At 41.0% G+C, this 20,406-nt stretch overlaps 1 protein-coding gene across 9 annotated transcripts in view; it reads left to right on the top strand.

Annotated features, from left to right (window-relative positions):
* The window catches only part of LOC120727650 (SPRY domain-containing SOCS box protein 4-like), an 87,075-nt gene extending 72,823 nt beyond the window's left edge, over positions 1 to 14,252 (top strand). For all 9 annotated transcript variants that reach the window (XM_040022050.1, XM_040022046.1, XM_040022049.1 and 6 more), the window contains one exon: positions 11,706 to 14,252. In XM_040022050.1, coding sequence (XP_039877984.1) covers positions 11,706 to 11,833 — 128 coding nt within the window. In that variant the 3' untranslated portion in view covers positions 11,834 to 14,252. The remainder of the gene's footprint in view (positions 1 to 11,705) is intronic.
* Positions 14,253 to 20,406: the final 6,154 nt, after the last annotated feature.

The raw sequence follows: 20,406 nt of genomic DNA, 5'->3' as shown, positions 1-20,406 counted from the left end.
TCAAGGGGATCTGAGGGTCAGACAGGCCCACTGTGCTCTGTCTCTACCTATTTATCACTCTCACTCCGTCGAGTCCACCCTTCCCTCCTATCTCACGACCTCTTCACATCTTTCTCTGCTTCATCTACTTTGCTCTTTTTACCTCTTCTTCACCCCTTCCCTTGCTCCCTTTATTCCTGTCTACCGCTCTCTTACATCTTCTGTTCTTCCCTCTCTCTTATCTCTCTGCCTGCCTTCCCAGAGGAGACAGTAAACAGTGGATTTACAGTAATGGTAAAAAGAGAGCAGGGCTTAAAAAAGAAGCACCACTGTGGCTTGTGTTACCACCAGCTCCGCTGTACCGGCCAGCTCTGCCCACAGTGCCCATCTTTCTGCGTGACACTAATGTGGCCGGTAAGACGTGAGTCATACCACAGACGATTTAAAGTTACCCAAACATTTCAAGGAGGAGTTTGCTCTAGGAGGACTTGAAACACAAAGGATTTGTCTGTGTGGGACGGGCTTAGAACAACTTTGTTTGTAGCCATTAGTCCTCCCACCCCGTGGCTGCATCCCCCCCCCCCCCCATTTTTTAGTATGAAAGCGTTTTCTAACAAATCCTCCATGGATTGTTGCAACATTACAGCATTAGTTCTGCACAGTGGCGTCTTCAGTGTGTCCTAAAGTGTGATAGTGGTAAAAACTGTTGGTGTCACACAATGAACTGGGGAAGCAGATACAGGATGCCACCGGAGGTACATTAGTAACTTCTCTCCATGTCTGTGAAGGATGTTTGGCAAAGTTCAGTTTCTAGTGTTTGCAGAGGAGTCGGAGAATAAAGAAACACCTCCCGCTAATCCTCGTCTTTGCTGTTTTTGTTTTTGTTGTGAGGTTTGAATCTGGTTATTTTATACAAATTCTCTTTGTTGTGTCATAACGAATAATTTAAACCCACTTTCTCATTACTGGCTAGGCTCAGATTTGTCAATTTAAATATTTATAAGCTGTTTTTACTGCACTGCTCGCCTCCCAGAAGATCTAAGCAGGCTTTATATTTAATATTCTGCACTGAGTTGTTCTACATACAATGTGAAAGTCACACTCTTGGGGGGAGCATATAGTAAAAGCAATGCACTGAGACTCAGACCGGGCAGGAAGCTGCGCAGCAGGGCTGTTAAAACAAGGGAAGTATCTGATAGACTGGATTTTAAATGGGATAAAGATTCAGCGCCTCGAGAATCAATTTTTTCTTTCTGTCTCGAAACTTAAAGCTTCTGTGTCTGTGTCGTGATAATCTGCTGACTTTCTGGTTTGATGTAGACAGAAACTTGGCCCACTATTAGAAATATTTAAAATATGTAAAAAGTAGTTTAAGCATATCAAGCCTTATGTTTAGGCTTGAGGACAAGAAACAGCACGGGAAAGACTCCAGTCCGGCCCACTGGACGACTCTGGAAAACTCTGGACTTAAAAATCTATTTTAATAATTTTTATGGGTGCTTTTTTTCTTGGCTGATAAAGACCTCTCCCATGGCCATTCATTATACATCAAAGTAATTAAGTAAAAAATAAAAATTAAATGACAAAATGACTATTTAATGACCATAGGCTATAGCAGTTTTTTTCTTTTGGGCCACAATCCTGTTTTATAATTACAGCAAAGTGTGGGAAATGAGCTGCCAGGACGGTTTTGGTAATTCTTCACATTTTCTTCTCACATTTTAAGCACAAAGAACCACACTAGCACATATCTTTTATTTACTACTGCAGGATTTTTTATTTTTTTTTTAAATCATTGAAGAAAAACTAACATATACTGTTGAAATTTCACTTCTTTTGTTATATTAAGACTTCTGTAGTTGAACGGGTCCAGCCCACAGTTGATCAATATGGGCTTTATGTGGTCCACGATGTAATTTGAGTTTGTCATGCATTTACATTAACTGTAAAACGTGATCCTCACATTGTCGTGTCTGCTTGTGCACGAGAAGTACTGCTGCAAAAACACCGCAGAGATGGATTAGAGTTGTTTGGTATCTATGGAAAGATTCTGCAAATACTTTTACAACCTTGCCCATGAGCTCGAGTGAAGGTTGAGTATACAGATGGGCTTGACCTGGTGCATACGTAATCAGGCCGTGAAGCGTGGTCACGTAGCGATCACGTGAACACTCATGGGCCAAAGATCAATATGTTGACAGGCTTTTGAAGTTTTTAGTTTTCAGGGATGTAAATATGTTTTTCTGCCAGAACCTCAAAGAATCTCATCTGCACGTTATATGCACTGTGAATGTAAGCAGCCTTACACAGCCTTTTCTACAAGGGGAAAATAGAAGCGTAAATTAGCGAGGAGGCTATTTAAATCAGAAAGTCAAAAGTTATGGTAATTATCTTCTGTGTTAAAATGTACTTAAGATCAGTACCCACCCCTGCCATGTGCTTGAGTGGACTTATTTGCCCTTGAGCAAGCTCAAAGTCTGTGCATGTGGACGTGCGTGTGCATTCTGTATTTGTTTTCTTCACACCGTTTGAGTGTTTCTGATCTTTTGTGATTTGGGGGATGTGTGTCTGTTTGCCACTTTGATTTCCTGCATTTGTGTTTCCCTCGGTAATGTGTGCTCTTTGCATCCGTTTTTCTACCTGTCAACATTTTTGCAAGACAGTTTGTGCGTTTCCTTTGAGTAAATGTGTGGTTTTGTTTTTGTATTTCATGTTAACAGGAAAACAGTCTGCGGCTATGTGATAGTTTGGTTTTAGATTAGGAGAGGGGGAAAAAACCCAGCAGGTGTGACATATACCAAGGGGTCACATTATAGAACTGTTGTTACTCTGTGTATATGTACACAAGCTTAGGAGCAAGCTTTGGGATTTTGCATCAGCCCACATTCTAGCTCTGCCACCATGTGAAAACCTTGCAACTGCAAGTTTATTCATTTTCATATTGTATTGGCTTTAATTAAAGGATTAAAGGATTACATGCTCCTCTAAATTCTTCAACCTCTTGGGCTTAGAAAGCACTTCCTAAACAAGCTGGATAATGATTAAAAACTGCACTGTCATCAGGCACAATGCAGACCTGTTTTTTTTTTTTTTTTTCTGTTTCTTGTTGACATTTTGAGATAATGCTGCTCTCACCCAACAGCAATAAATTCTTATATGCCAGGAAAGATCAAACACGGTGACCTTAGAGGGTATGAAGAGGGAAGAGGATAAACTGTAGAGTGTGAAAGTGGAAGCAGAGAAGAAAGCAAGCAGAGGGGCTTCTCCTTTGCGGATAGAAGAGCGTCGCTGGAGAAAAGAGCGGAGAGGTGTATTGTTACAGATGAGATGAAGCCGTGGCAAATGGAGGGAGGAAGACTTGAGGGAGAGACAAAGGAAAGGATCGTGTTTTAGTTAGACGTTTCCTCTCTGTGTAATGTGTGCATCTGTCTTCTCCACCCACTTTGGTTTATGCAGTTTGTGGTTTTACACAACTTAGTTAACTGCAAAATAATGCTGGGAAAATAGCATGCAAGTATAAATGTGGTCACCAAAAGGAGGAAATTTGGTTTCTTCAGTGACCACAACCCTACATTAGTGCTCCTTAACACTCCTGAGATGCAACCTCCCACAAATCTAAGTGTATATATATATATGTTGTGTTGATTAGCACCTAGTTAAACCTCTGTGCAATAAAAAGTAATAGGGTTTAAAGTGTAAAGATTGCTTATCTTGCTAATGCAATAGCCCGTGTTCACAGCTCTGACAGTACATGCATGAACTCAAGAAGTCTTCTGTGTTTCCTGCGTTTCAGTAAAAGAAGCTTCTTCTCAGTTTCACTCATGATAGCAGAGCAGTGCAGTTACTGCATCGCGCAAGTATAAACGCAGCCAGCGCTCATACCTTCAGTGGTTTCTTATATCACTTCAGTTTAAACGTACGCACTGGTGTTAAACCTGCTGAGGAGCCAGAGCTACTACTGTAGCTGCTTCTGAGCCCAAGCTGTTTCAGCACTCTCTAATTCCTCTTTATCAACATTCAAATCACATGAAGTGATGTCACCGCACTGCCGTCCAAACTATTGGAAACAGCACTCAGCTGAGCGATTCAGTGTGAGTCACAGTCTAAAATGTCATTTAGTTTTAGTCATAATTTAGAGAGCGAAATTCTTTTAGTTTAAATCGACTAAATATCAGAAGATTATAGTAGACCCTATCTAAAGTTGATTCAGTGGACTAAAATATAAAGTGTAGAGATTTGCAGTGTACACACAGATTTATTTTCCTGTTTATCAAATGCAAATTGTGTCCACATGTCGACCCTTCTGTTCCTCCCAACAAGTGTTGGCATTTCGTCGCATTTTCATGAGAAGCAGGCAGCTAGTTGTGCCCAGCCTCCTACCCCGTTTCTCAGTGGCAGATCAAATGAAGCACATCCAACCTTACTGCAAAAAGAGAGCACTTCTGATTGGATGACTTTAAAACTCAAGACTTTTCTGCATAGCTTTGACATGATCTCTCCGAAACACTTCCATCTAATTTTTATTCCTCGACAAAAGTATCTGTACATATTATCATAGTTTGTGCTCGTGCATTAGTTTTTATTCAGTTGTTGTTTTTGTCAGCAAGAAAAAGCGGCCGTTGATGAAAACCTTGACGTACTTAACACCGTGACAGTAAAAAAAAGCTACAACTCTGCAGAACCATATTTCCCCTCATGATTCGTTAAGGGTCGCATGAGCCGAGGTGTGAATCGAGTCGAGGACTTTACGGTCAGAGGAGCCAAAGTGTGGTCGCACCTCGGCTGGAACTCCCCGTTAGACTTGAGAAATTGATGAAGGTTCTCAGATGAGTGCCTGGAATTCAAATGGATAAGACCTTTGTGGCCCTTGTGTGCTGCTTTACCACAACCCATGAGGACAGAAAGGGGACTGAGATGACTCAGTACAGGGTGAAGTAATGTAACACAAAAGTTGCATCCTGTTGGTTTCCTTACTGAAAAGCATAGTGGTTTATGTGGGTCTGTGTGATGACAGCATCTTGTTATTGCAGTGTCAGGCTAACAGAAGTTTTAAGACAAACTAGCATGATATGGACATATCTGCCATATCATCCAAGCAGATATTTGTTGGTTTTACATGCACAATAACATTTAAAACATCCATTAATCAGTATTAACTAGCTAAACTTGCTTGCTGGATTCCAGTCAGAGGGAAATATAAGCAAACTTTTCCATCCAGATGTTAAATGTAATGTTGGAAGTTTTTTCATTTTCTGTCAGCACTTGTAGGCGTTACAAAGCTGTGTAGGTAGTCGATGATGCCATTTCCTTCAGAGCAGGCTCTCAAATGTGAGACGGCTAAAACTGTGAGAAACGCCCAAACGGAGTGTTAAAGCTTTGTTACCAGAAATATATTCAAAAGGTTTCACCAAAAAACAAAAAAAATAGACAGCAGCTGCAGGTCACCGTGGTGTTTTTTTTCCTGAGACACAATACTGAAAAGTATTTCCTCCTGCCTCAGACCCTTTTTTCCGAGCGTTTCAGCATTCATCTGTCTGTCAGAATTTATTCAGCATCTGCTCGTCCCCTCAGGTCAGTTTTTACATCCATCATAAAAGTAATGCTGCTGTTGCCATTTTCACCCTCTCTCCTATTATCATTTTCTACAGACAATAAATTCTGCTCTCCGTCGCTGTGCGCCGCATCTCATTACAGGCGCCATGTCCCACTGTGTGCCCCTATTACTGCTTGTTCCCATCGCATCAGACCCAGGGTCTCCATTCATATCCATATAAAATGTCTAATCAGGGAACAAGTTCCAGACTGGCTGGGGTCGCGTCACATGTCGCATCAATCTGATATCGTCTAGTCACTTTCATCAGTAAACCATCTCGCTGAATGTTCAACGAGGTTTGACATCTTTGTAGAAAATAGATGAGATTGTGGAGGAAGTAAAAGCAGCTGAAAGGTTGCGGGTTTGATTCCCAGCGCACACAGTCTGTGTTATAGACTCAATTTGGAAAGCAGATCGCTGAAGGAAATCACTTTTCCGATGTAATTGGACTTCAGGTGATATATTGGCAATATTTAGCGATGATATTCACTCCTGCAGCAGTTCAAAGCGTGATTCTTCTTGTGTAATGACACAGAGGGAAATTACCTACTACTCACTGTCTGCACTGAATCTCCTTATGAGCTTCTCTAAACACTCGAGGAGAAGCTTATAGGATAAAACATGATGGAAAATGTGTCATTAAGAATGAAATCTTGTCATTACTACACTAAGCTTTCCCACTGAAGTTATTAAGCCAAACTAATTACTTCTGTAATGCAATACAAGGCTATTATACACATCTGGAGGGCGTCTAATGCTTTATGTGGCTTTTTTTTTCAGCTTATAGTAAATAGCAGCCGCACAACCACCTAGAGCAAGCATAATAATATGAGCAGGCACCTGTGTTATATCTCCTATTGAGTCCACACCTTTGATTTATTGGCCTATAAATACCTCATACACTGTAAAAGATTATATAAGAGTGTCAAATACCAGTGTGATATGAATGCTAATGATACAAGTACATTTACCTACTGGAGTGCTTAAAAAATAAATAAATTGTTACTGCTTTCAAGTTGTTTCTGTCTAAAAGCCTCCTCAGGCACCAGTGTAGCTCACCTGATTCACCTGTGTGCTGCACAGCTGTTGGAAAATCCCAGTTGGACCCTGGGCCATTTGTTTGCTCTCTTACCTTTCCTACCTACTCTGAAACTGTCCTGTCATTAATAAAGACCAAACAGAGAAAAATAATAAAATATAAAGACTTTCTAGGATGTTTTGTAGCTGTAAGGCATTTTAATGCATTATGGTTATCATTCACCTGATTCACTGCCAATCTTTAGGCTTCATTGCAAAGGAATTAATAATCCATCATGCGTAACGGCTACATGTAAGGCCGAAGCAGTGCAGTGTTGGATCCTTCAGTTTATTGAAGTAAAAATGACTCTTCCTCGAGGTGCTTTGATTTCCCCTTGTTATTTAACTAACAGCAGCTAATTAAGTCTCTGTTGTAGCAGAAAAAAATTAATGGCACAACCAGTGAATATTTACTTCTTTGTCTGATTATTTTAAGTCTTCAGGAAAGAGGAAAGGTACAGCTGACAGGGGCTCCCTCCGTGAGCAAGCAACAGTGCTGTTGCGTCGTAACTGAAACTGCAATAAACAAGCCTACAAGCATGTACAAATTAATTGGATGTGGTGTAAAATTGCTGCCTTTGATAAGTGAAGGCGCAGATCCCACACACACAGAGACACACACCGTTAACTGACTGGCATTCAAAACATGTTGTAGCCACAGTAACTGTCTCTTTGACATTTTCAGATCCAGTCTTTCGCGCCTTAAGATGACTCGAATACCCAAATAGGTTTTTGCTGGCAGAACAAATGCTGGGATGCAGCTCGAGCCAGCTTCGATTTCAGTTGAAGGAACGCAGAAGAATATAAGGCGTTCATATCACGTACGTTTATGGGATTAATCTTATCCGGGACAAAGTGGAGTCTCCATAAAGATGATGACAGTAACGATGACAAGACAGGAGGTTGCGTATATACTCGACTGCGTTACGTAACGCTCACATATCCAAGATGCTTTATCTGTAGCCATCCACTAATTCGCCGTAACACATAAATACACTAGCCGCCTGTTTTCTTAGCAACAAAACAGCACATGTCACAGAGGATTTGTCAGATACACACTTCTGAACTCATTAGACAGTGTGAGCATCGCAGGGATTTTAAAGCCCACGCCGATGTTTAACTCAGTGCAAAAAACCTCAAACATACCTGATCAGATTAAATTTCATTAGTTTCATTGGATAATATTTTAAGCCATATTTATATAAAGTCTCACAAGGTTTTTGAAACTTTTTCTTTTTCCCCAGCAGCTTCACTCTTTGTTAGTTTTTGTCTTTAAAACACTGTTTTGTTGACATTTCCTTTACTTAAGTGCTCATTGCAAATACAGTACACAATCCCAGTGAGTAAATACTTTGAGAAGATTTGTCTCATTATTCTATTCCTGCATCAGAGACTGGGGGAATAACTAATTAAAAAGCAAGTCACAGTAAACTCTTTCTGTCTCTCTGGTCATCAGCCAGTGAGGTAGTAAAGCCAGCTTAGCATCCCTGATAGCTCTATATTTAGGTAGCTTACTGAGAACCTTCTGTGTTTGTTTGTGAGCTTTCAAACTGTGAATACGTTAAAATCCCAAACAGTAATCTGAGCCGCTAAAAGCTGTAGTTAAAAACAAACAAAACGTTGAAATGATGAATTAAGAAAAAGGGGAAATAATCAATGAAACATCAGTGCATGTAAATCGTACATGTCACTCAAAACAGTTGTGTGCAGCTCATCGTATCAGATGCTGATACCGCCGCAGAGCAGCGCTCATCTACAGCGTCTTCCGTTACTGTAAGGCGAGCAGCTCTCATAATGGCAGAGTGGTCGAGAGTCAAACAGAGGTGAAAGTAGAAGTCGGCGCCGCCGTCGTCATTGTGACTGCGCATAAGTAACACGCTGTTGCTGAGAGCGAGTGTGGATGGGCATTAATGTGACAGTTACACAGCAAGGTGTGGAAGACGGCCTGTCTGCTGTCCTGTTGGCTTAACCTTGAACATATTCATTCACGCACACACACAGCTACAGAGGACGTGATGGTAGAGGGCATCCAGAGTTTACAAGGGAGGTCAGCGTGTGTGTTTTTTGTCTTCAGGAAGAACAGCAGGGGGAGAGGCAGACTCGCAGGGTAGCAGTGCTTTAATGTCTCTCCAGAATTTTTTTTGCATTGCACTTTACACCTTGAAATTATTGTGGGTATTAATTAAGCCTTTTTCTCTTTGGTGGCGGAGATGTTTCCAGTTTTGTGGATTATAACAAAAGAAAACGTAAGGCCAAGTTAAACGAAGCCGTGCGGTGAGGTGAAGCATGGGGCGAAGTAAGAACCCGATAAATGTTGGATCCTGATCACTTTAAAAGTGCGAGTTAAGGCATTTGGTGCAAGTCTTAAAGTGCCCTTCTAATTTTTCTGACTCATGGTCCTGCCTTTCCTTCCAGTTGGTGCACTGATGATTAGCTGTCACTGTGTGGTGGTGCAGTACTACTTTGGAAGGTGGATGCATTAACAGCACAATGCAATAAGCTGTGTTTTATGTGACTAATGTTTCTTCAGGTGGAGGAGTTTTAGGATGTCTGTCTGACTGCAAAGTTAATTCCCCCTCCCACTCATGCCCCACTCTGCTCTACTGTATGATTAGGTCAGTCAGATATGGTCATCAGCACTAACTGACACTGATGATACTGTTAGCTCCGTGTGGAGGAGGGTGTGAGGTTAAGTTGTTAACATTCAGTCTAGAAAGTTCATATTTAGCACTTAGCTAACCAGCAGTGTGGTTTTTTTTAAATGCTTATTTTATATTTGATTGCATAAACCACGAGCGTCAACTCCAAGTTGCATTCGATTTTTTTTTTCTCAATTTAATTTTAGTCATGTCCTGCTTCTGAGATGCTGCTTGCAGCTGCAGAGCTTTCGTGATGTCGAGGTGTCAGACTTCGTTAAGTGAAGTCACATCTGTCTCTAATAATTCCCATAAAAGCTGTTGGTTCATTTCCTGTTCCAGCTCATGACATAGCGATCCTTTTAAATAAGAGGAGATATTCACTGATGGGGACATTTCAGTAAACTGGTGCATGTGACCCAGTTTCTAATTTTTAGTTGTGACATTTCTGACTAATATTTTGTTGTTACCTGACTTCCAGCTAACCTGGGTATGATTGTGGTATATTTGAATCTTTTACCAATTGTTAATGGCTTAAGTATCAACATTTAGAAGTTACCAGCCTGTAATTATTGTTTGTCTGCAAGGCAGAACCCACAACTTGACAGTCTAATTACAGCGTATCTCACCTGAAAATGAGATGAGATGACACACTGAAATAACAACTGCATCCTACCTGCATCTCACACAACTTACAATTTATTCTACACGAGGTCATTGGTTAATATTCTGGAAGCTGCTAAAAGCTCACAACACTGTGTGTTAATCTCTAGAGGCAAATACATTTAATATATCACATTTCTTTTTTAATTCTTGACTTATTTTATAACAATAATGAACCACTACATTAAATATAACTAGCCATTATTGACATTCACACATAAGTTATTTTATCAGTTACCTGGTTAATATTTTTGTCTGTAATTGAAAAGAAGCTTTTAAAAATCTGTTGATAGGCTGAGTTCATGAAACTACAGTACTGTGCAAAAGACTGGACCCTGTCTCCAGAAATGTATAACACATGAAATAATAGGTGGCTGTTAAGAAGCCATTCTTAAGGAAGGGAGACAGGGAGAAAAGGCCGAATCCAAATTTGAAATATCTGGTTATCAAATCGTCATCAGTTTGCATGGAGGAGGTCAGAAGAGAGGTGCAGCAGTAAGGGTCCGCTGCCATCTGTAAAACACGGTGGAGGCTCTATCATGGTTTATGGTTGCATTTCAGCCAGTGGTGTTGGGATTTTCCCAAAATTGGAATGGATTGTCCTCCCTCTAGAGCCCAGACTGAATCAGTCTAATCATCTCGAGAGAAAACAGAATAAAAGGCAGCCAACATCCAAAGAAAAGCTTTAAATGTCCTTCAGGAAGCCTGGAAAAATATTCCTGAGGACTGCTTAAAAGAAGGCTCAGACTGAATGAAGGTGGCCGTACTAAATATTGACTTTCAAACTCATTCAAATTGTACAACTTGTCTCATGTGCTGTATTTCCACGTATGTTTGCACGTGCTTCAATAAGTCACTGCACTTGTTTCCTGTTTTTCCCTGCGACATATAAAGAATTATGAGGTGGCTAAAGACTCGTACAGTACTGTGGATTTCTTTAAATCAGATGAAATCACAGAGCCTAGAGATATTGTGTTTACTCTATGCTTACAAAAGTAATAAAATCAAGTAAAAACAGAATTTAGAGAACGTAGAACTAGAGAATCTGTTTTTTTGTTTTTTAATTTTTAAGAAATTTCTCATCATTATGTAGTTCCAATATTTTTAGGTGGAAAAGTGATCAAGTTCATTACACATATAAAATATAATTCATGTGTCTTAGACAACAGCAGCACAGTTCAGACAGTCTCCTCTCGTCCTCTGCTGTGTTTGTGTCGAACTGCTCAGACCGCCGCCTCCAGTATCCGTTACCTCCTTAACTAAAGCTGAAGGTCAGAGAAAAGGTTGACCAGGAACCTTGACTGTAGACGAGATGTAACAGTGTCACACCGATGTGGACTAGTTTGAACTTTGTGCAAGATATGAGTGTATTTATAACCCAGCAGCCTGCTTCAAATGTGCTCTTAATCAGCGGGAGAGCAAGTCGAGAAGCATGTGTCTCTGTTTCAGTGGGTTTAAAGTAGTGGGCGCGTTTAAGGTGTCATTGATGGCGCCAGCGTGTGGAAAGTGTAAATATTTAAAGGAGTGCATCGTCACCCTCTATGACCCATTTCTCCTTTTTCTAATCTATTCATGTTTAACAAACAGAAAGAGGTGTTACGCCTGAAAAAATGGCTGAGGTATATTAACGTGGACATCAAGCAGATGGTCATAAGGGCATTTTTTTAAGTGCAGGTCGTGTTTTCAGTTATTTGTGTCAAATATGTTGACTTTCCTCTAACTTTCAACAAAACCTCTCCGTTTTCCCCTCTCCTCAGCTGAGCCTCTTCCTCTGATGGACCTGTGTCGGCGTGCGGCCAGAGTGGCGTTAGGTCGGGACCGGCTTCAAGAGATCGAGCGCCTTCCTCTGCCCCAGTCCTTAAAAAATTACCTCCAGTACCAGTGACTGACATCGGTAGAGCCAGCTGGGAATACAAGGAAGTCCGAAGATGGATGATCGATGCAAGCATGTCCACAGTGGGAGCGCCACAGCTCTTGCAGATTTCTAAAAGGATGGATATAAAGATATGGTGTCTGAACTGATGGGGGTCAAACAAAGAATAGGACAGCACCAGCTTCTTTTGGATTTTGAGCTGCTTTTTTTCATTCGCGCAGAACTTGAAATAAATTCTTAATGATGGCGTCCCATCAGTGTCTCACTCATCCAGAATAAAAGCCCATCCTCAGATGGCACAGCGTGGTTAAGCAGTCGAAAAGACTGTGGTAAGACGACCACCGCCACCTAGTGACGGGAATAAAAACAGCACAGAGAAAGCACACTAAACCCATCCACGGAGGCCTTTCTGACGTGCAGTCAGCGACCATTATCATTGCTGTTGGATCCCATAGAGAGTGTCCGTGATCTCCACTGGCGCAGGCTGCAGAGTCCAGATGTCCAAAAGGATTTTAGCACTAATGTTTTTATCAGATTGACATCGGGCCGCGACCAAAAGCTCACACTGCATACAGAGCACATCAAAGTGTGGCTAATGGGCTCTATGCACAGTTTGAAAGTTAGTATGCCAAAAGATATGTCCTGGCTTCAGAGAGACATTAGTTAAAAGATGAGCCCTTTTCAGACATGTAGCATTTCTGGCCCTTTTAAATGAAGACTTATAAAGATATTCGTAACAACTATACACACATATAATGTTCGTCACGTTATGAAGCAAAAGTGCTCTCTTGCACCGATAGTAAAAATTAACTTAAGGCGGGGGGAGTCACCAGTTCTCACTCAGTTTTAAGATGTTTTAACATATGACAGATTTTAATCTACTGTTTGTTTTATGAGATTCCAGTAGAGCTATATGGAAACCGTTTTACATACAGGATGTTTCTGATCCTGTATGTGTGGAAATCAATGAATTAGTCGACTCATTTAACCAAACGGATGTTTAGGCTGAGATTTCTGCCGATTTTTGTTTATGGTGCAGAATTTTCAAAAAGCTATAAAAAAGTAAAGTGATTCATCCTTTGCTGTGTGCAAAGTCTCTGCAACCAAAGCTTGCTCTGTGATTGATCAGTAGAACTCCAACAACATGTGCACTACTAACTGAAACCGGAGTGCTCCCACTAATCAAAATCTTGTCCCTTGATTTTGCATATTTCACATACAGAATCTGGTAGTATCATCGTGATCACCCTGAACAAAAGCTGAGAAATTAAGGGCGATTATTATTTAATGTATAAACAACTTTAATAAGTTAGATTTAGCTCATTAACTGTACTTCACTACAAACTGCAGATTGTTTGAATATGGAGCTCCCAAAACTTCTGGAGCAATGAGGCTTTCAGTTGTAGCAGATGTAGCTGACGATCACCAACAATAATCAGCAGCCTGTCATCAGATTTTTAGTTTAGTGGAACTGCTCTGCGTGTCTGAAAGGGGCCAATCATGCTTGTTGTGTAAAGTATTGGAATTTTTTTTTACTTTCTTTTTGATTCTTTGTTTTGTTTTTTACGGCACTGCGAACCATTCCTCACCAGACACTAGATCATGTATTACGATGTCATCTCACAACCAAAGTATATCACAGGAAGCTGCAGAGTGCACGAATGTATCTGCGAGCTGCAGGTCGCGGGCCGGACACGCTGTTGGCACGAAGACGCCACCTGCCGCTGTTTGTAGCACCCTGCTGTAGCTCACCGCGGGCGGACGGTATCCGTCGCGCTCGCCGCACAACTGTCTTAATGACCACGAACGACAAACTGACAGGGGCGGATCTAAGCCGACTCGGTCCGCGACTCGAGGCTGTAGCAGCGCGGGCGATGTGCTGCTGGCTCATAATAGGATGCAGATGACCAATGCACAACCACACACGTGCTCACTGAAGACCAATCACGTTTTCTTTCCAATTAATGACTTAAGTCACTTTTTTTTGGTTTGATTTTTTTTTTACTCTTGGGTTTATATCCTTCATTAATATTATTATTAATATTATTATTGTTATTGTGAGTGTGGGGGTCTGACTGATGACGGTAGGAAGACGATGTTTATTTATAACAGGCTAGTTCTGTTTGTTTCATTAAACTGATCATTGATGGTTACATTCAGGTAAATTAAATGCAAAGATGCTGACGATGAAGGGAGATAGAAATTAAAAATTGTTTGTTCGATGCTGCTTTTATTATTATTAATATTATTTTATTATTATTAATATTATTATTATTTGTGATGGCGGTGGTCTTACCTCCTGTTTCTGTAGGTTAGGATGGGGGAGGAAAGGACCTGTTCACGTACGTAGTCGAATGTATGGACAGACAGTGCAGTTGAGATGTCAACAGACATGAAATGTGAATAAAAGCCAAGTGAATTTCAAACTAAATCTCTGTGTTTCTCTTCTTTACTTCATCTCGTAAACTAGGCCCGAAAACAGCAGACTGCAGGAGCGTTTACAGTGCTAAAGTCAGCCTAAACACATCTTACAAGAAAAAAAGGTGAATAAATAAGGTGCGAGTCCGTTGGGTCGACAGTTTCAGCATCTTTAATTGCATCTCCGGGAGCATTTTATCTCCCAAGCAAGGCTTTGGTAGGGAAAATTGGGCTGTTAAGTATTTAGTTGTAAGTTCTTGTCGAGTGTGCAGTTTCCACTTGAGGACGTAAACGGCTAATGCTGTACTCATCAGCTCCTGCAGCTGTAAATACAGCTCACGCTCAGCCGGAGAGAGATACCGATGCCCTAAAACGTCCAGAGCGCAAACACAAACATTACCGAGGCTCACTGTAGTTTTAGGCGTCATATTTCCGCTGCACAATCTGAAATCAGACTCCCACTGAAACATCATTAGGTCCAGGCGCACCATATCTCAGCACACAGGGGACTGTTTTGGAGATCAATAGCAGACAGACCATGTAATGATGCTCCTGCGTCATCATCCTGCCATAGATGGATCCAACACTTAGTTTAACAGGACATTGTGTATCCTTAAACACACACTCACAGACTCTTTATGTCTAACAGAAGGCAGACCATCAGCAGTTTTATCTGCCTAATGAGTCACATGAGCATAAATCTTGCTCAAACTCCACAGCAGATCTGGTAATCTTGTTTTTAGTATGAGACCGTAAATTCAAAAAGACATCTCTGTGTGTGTCTTACATTCAGAGACAACAATGCTTTAATTTAAAAATATATACATTTAAATTGGTGGATGGTTAGCATTGTTATTCACTGCATCCTTGCAGTTATCAATAATTTTAATAACTAAAGTAAATCCCACAACCTTACTTAGACTGGCCTGGAGAGACTCACCTCTTTGATGGAAGTAGAAATTATGTGAAATGTTATTACAACAACAGGCACTTCTCCATGATGGATTATAGACAACAAGCCTTCCTTCTACTTTTAGATTTTTCACTTCAATCTGCCCCCAAAGAATATCTTGCATCTCTCAAATAACACAAAAGTCATTCGAGATCAATTCACACAACAATTTCAAACTTGTGTAGCTTGGAAAATGACCTCATATAAACATCTCCAGTTCCACGTCTGTGCTCTCGCCAAGTGTCCGAGCAAAAAGTAAAGCAGCTTAGTGAAATGTATGGTGTGACAAAAATCTGGAGAGCACAGCAGAGGCAGGCATGAGTATCATGTCTTCGGTAGTCAAATCCTTTTAGCTTATACTAAAATAAAATATCTGACCTTAGAGGAATACAGTGCCTGCTGTATCCAGTCTGTTCAAAACATTTGACCCTCATGCTCGCTAAAGCAGAGAATTGGCAACAAAGCTGCTGTTATTTTCTATTCTGGGACTTGGGCAGGAAGCAGAGGTGTGAAAAGGGTCCGCGACACAACGCGCCTTTCCTTTTTTCGTCCCCGAGTTAGATAGTTTGGCCTCGGAGTGGCGATAAAGACCAGAAGAGAAAATGTTTAAAGTGGAGAGCTATCTGAATAAACAGCAGCGACATCCTTCAATATTTTGCTTTCCTGTCATCAGTTTTTAGATTTAAAAAAAAAAAAGGGACTCGCTGAACAAATGTGCTGAGGGAAACAAACATTATGTGTTGCCAATGTAGCTGAGCGAGCCAGAGCACTCATCACATAAAACTGTTATGACTGTGACCATCTGGGGCTGCATGGGCTGTTTTGGCTGTGGCGCTACAGTGTTTTTCAGTGTGCTCATACCAGCCCTGAAAAAAATCAACACAGAGAGACAAAGAGAAGAGGGAACTCCCACTTTGCCTTAAAGCAAGGAGAATGTCACTTCTTAGCCAGAAGAATAATAATTACGTGCATTTGCACTGCAGCCTCTCATCTACCCCAGCAGATCAGCACACACGCAGCGGTCCATTAGTGAAGCAAAAAACAAAACAAGGGGACAGGTTGAAACGCGAAGGAAAAGAACAGGGATGAGAAACAGGACCCTTTGCCTGATAACAGGGTTGATGGTGTTGCTATGGTGTGTGACACACATACGAGGGACTGTGTGCATGTGCGTGCAAGTCTGTAAGTGCGTCGGAAAATTAGTAGGCAAAGCACAGAAACACACACATACTATATGTCCTTAGTTTTTCCAGCCAACGCTTGAACAGTCCAACAGGATGAAACTGTGTTAATCCTGTGTTTAAATATCCTAACCCATTCCAGAGGGTGTGTTTGATGTGTGTCAGAGCGTGACAGTTTTTGTCCACTTGGTTTCATCCCTCAGTGTTAAAGTTGTATATCTTGATCATGAGTGTTAGCATATCCTTGTCTTTGGATAAATATGGGGAACATCCATCCATACATCCATCCATACATCGGTTATTCAGTTCCACTCTGGCCAGGTTGCCGGGGAACAACAATATTAAATTAATTTACAGTGAAAAATCCAATCAAGAGATCTACAGACTATAAAAAACAACAACACATATTTGCAGTAAAAGAGCTGAACAAAGTCAATAGCTATTAATTGCATTCTGGCCCCTCTGAGGTCCATTACAGTGTTATTGAACATGCGGTGCTCTTCAGTTAAGAAGGCATATTAAGCTACTAATTAGTCAATTGCATTTCTTCATCCTCAGGGATCCAGTGTGTACAGAAGTGAACAGTCAGCAATACTGTGAACACCAAGCCAGAACAAAGCTGCAACTCTTTATATGCACAAGATCTTAGTGTTTAATAGATCCGCTTTAATGAGTGCCGGTCAATGAAAAGCTCTGTGGGATCACCACTGACTGACCACACGCTGAGGCTTCTGAACACTTCTTGCAAACTTCAAATTAAGAGTCATTTTAGGATGCTTATGAGACATCAAAGCGCCAATGACAAAAGTTAAATATGCTTTAGTTTAGGCTCACACATGCCAACACATGTGTGTTGGCATGTGTGAGCCTAACACAAAAAGTAAGGAAATTTGTATTTGTGCGATTATTTCTTTGTTGTAGCAATGCTTCTTTGCAATAAATCATATTCTGTTCCAAAGCCTGTTTATTTCACTTAAATGGTCCCACATTTGTTGAGCAGCAGAGTTGAGTATGCAGGTTGCACCCATGAAAAACTTGCCAAATCTTCTCTGCCAAACAGCCTATTCTGCTGCTGAACCTTGTTTTGAGCTTCTGGTTCCCACCTGGGGCTGACTATCAGGCGTCTGATTAGCACCTTTTAGTCAGCATCTGTGAGCATGGACCCTGCTACAGCAGTCAGTTGTTGTCTCCTCTAAGCATGCCACGTTTGACTGATCTGGATAGAGCCTGCAAAATAGGCCATCTTCGAGCAGTGTTATTTGGAGTGAGCCCAAGTACCATCTCCAGATTGAAGAATGAGTTCCATATAATGGGCGATGTCAGAGACGGGCTGCAGAGTGGGCGTCCTAAGAAGACCGAATGGGCAGTCTGCCACTGATTTGCAGTCAAGGTTTGTGGGACAATATGACCGACGGCTCTCTACGAAGAAGCTCTGGAACAAACTTCACACAGCCAATGTTATATTCAGTAAGGAGTCCAGATTCTGCCTACAATAGTTGGATGATAAGGTTAAAAGGTGGAGAAGACGCAGAGAATAGGTTAACACCTTAGGTGGAGAAAGTGTGACGGTGTGGGGCAGCATCTCCCTCGCTGGAAAAAAAAGGCTTTTAATCATGGGAGGTAATCTCAATGCAGAGAGATATCTGCAACCAGAGGCAATCCCATATCTCGTCGCCATGGACAACCAAACTTTGACCTCCATGTTTATCACAGACTACCTCCAGAATTTGACTGCCTGCAGTCCTGACCTCAACCCTGTTGAAAACTTGTGTGATCAGTCTGGGCGTGCTATTTGTGCCAAACTCTTGAAGAGTGGGATGTCATCCCACAGCAGTGTGTGACCAAGTTGGTCACCAGCATGAGTAGACTGTGGCAGGCTGCTGTGGTGGTGTATGTTTGTCCATATGCTACTCAGGCCCCTTTTTGCTAAATGAATCAATTTTTAAAATTGCCAATATGTTTCTTGTTTCTTCAGACTTCAATCATCCAATCCATTAACGACACCGAAGAAGAGTCAGTAGCAGAATAAGCTGTTTGGCATTGGCAGAGAAGATTTGGCAAGTTTTTCATGGACACAGCCCACACACTCAACTCTGCTGCTCAACTCACAAATGCATTTGTCTTACAAATGTGGCATCATTTAAGGGGAAATAAACTGGCTTTCCAACAATATAAGATTTACTGCCAAGAAACATCGTTACAGCAAAAACCAAGTGTGAAGTTTAGTTACATGTACAGTTTGGCTTTCTGCAGGAAAGCTGACAAGTGGCTGTTTGTTTCATTTTAAAATATTGCAAGATAAGATTAAACTTACAACCTGTTTAACAGCGCATAAATTCATATTGGTATGTGTTCCTCTTCATCAGCCAACAACCATGCATGTAACAGTTTTCTGTTTTTTTGTGGAGTTTTCGCAGAACTGATCTCTCAACGTGCAGTCATTGGAAGGTGAGTTAGGCCTTCCACCAGCAGGGGGCAGTAATGCTTCACAGTTGTGAGCTGAACCTTGTAAGATCGGTTTGCATGTATTTAGTATGTATTTGTATTAATGTGAGATTTGGCAGGGGGGCGAGAATAAAGAAAAAAAACAAGTAAAAAATGTTGCATTGGGCGCTTCAGTCGATTTCTTTTCTTTGTGTACAGGCTGTGATCAGCTGACCTGCTGCTGCGCTGACATTTAATGCTCTTTGCGGATTTAGCCAGCTGAAGTCAGATATAAGTAGATGTTACATGAGCTGTATGACTGATTCCCAACTCCTGGATAAGACAAAGCGACTATAAAAGGTAACCAAGATGATCGGATCAGTGTTACCTTACACTGAGCAGCTACATCTATATTTTTATATACAGCATAAACCTGCTCTTGTTCTCCAAACAGCTGTTGTCCTGTGGCACAATCATTACATCACGTTCAGAGCTGTGTCTCTGAACATGTTGCACACCCCAGGGCAGCAGCAGCTCTCTCCCTCGCTCTGGACACGCACAGTGATTCACAACTGTTGTGTTTTCAATATGTCCCAGTTGCACAATATTGCATCACTGAACGCACACTATCCCAATCAGTGAGAATCTTTACCACAACATTTAGCTTTTTCTAATTCAATAAAAATGAATATTACACGAGTTTAGATTAATATTTATCTTTTTTTTAATGAAAAAGTAAGAACAAAACAAAAAACAAATAAACATTTTAATCTAAGAAATTGATCAAACAAGCAGCTGTGAAGCCGAGCTGTTTAGGGCAAGGTGCTTTTGTTTTTGTTGCTGTAGCGCCCTCTAGTGACCAAAGGAAAAAGCGTTTTCCCAATAATGGTGCCACCACTTTTGTGACATGTTGATATTGATATATATGACATATTTGATTAAATCTCCAAAAAGTTATAAGAACATACATTCAATGTCATTTATATAGCAGCAAATCGCAACAACAGTCACCTCAAGGTGCTTTATTGTGTAAGATAAAGACCTTACAATAATATGAGAGAAAACCTCAACTAATAAATGACAAATGACCCCCGTTAGATGTAATGATTAAATACAAACACACAGAGTGAAGAGTTCAGTGAAGAAGAAACAGTCGGTCCCATCATAGTGTGCTGTTAACTGTGCCTGTGCCTTTACTATGCATATGAAAATAGAAACTGTGAAACCTGAAACTCCAAATTTAAACAAAAACGGGCAAATAGCTCAAAGGTTACACAATAAAAAGCTTCAATCCTTTGGTAAAACTAGAGTGCTTAAGGCAGAAACATGAAAAACAACAGAAAGGAATCAGGAAATGGTTTGACTAATAAGAGTCTGATAGAGGATACACCATGATGATGAAGGAAATAAAGGTTAGTATTTGCAATTACAGCTGCACCCGCTGACAGAAACAGAGAGAGGCTGACAAAATGTTGTAGCGTCAGCTGAGTGCTGCACCTTGTGGCACAGTATGACCCAGCTGTTTTGGCACGTGGGGTCCTAAAACGACTGAATATGCAGAAATAATCCTTGCTAATAATAACCTGCTATGCACATACAGTATGTTCTGG

This window comes from Simochromis diagramma, unplaced genomic scaffold, assembly GCF_900408965.1.
Source record: "Simochromis diagramma unplaced genomic scaffold, fSimDia1.1 OVJJ01000205.1, whole genome shotgun sequence".
NCBI lineage: Eukaryota > Metazoa > Chordata > Actinopteri > Cichliformes > Cichlidae > Simochromis > Simochromis diagramma.
This window is presented reverse-complemented; position numbering and strand designations above follow the sequence as displayed.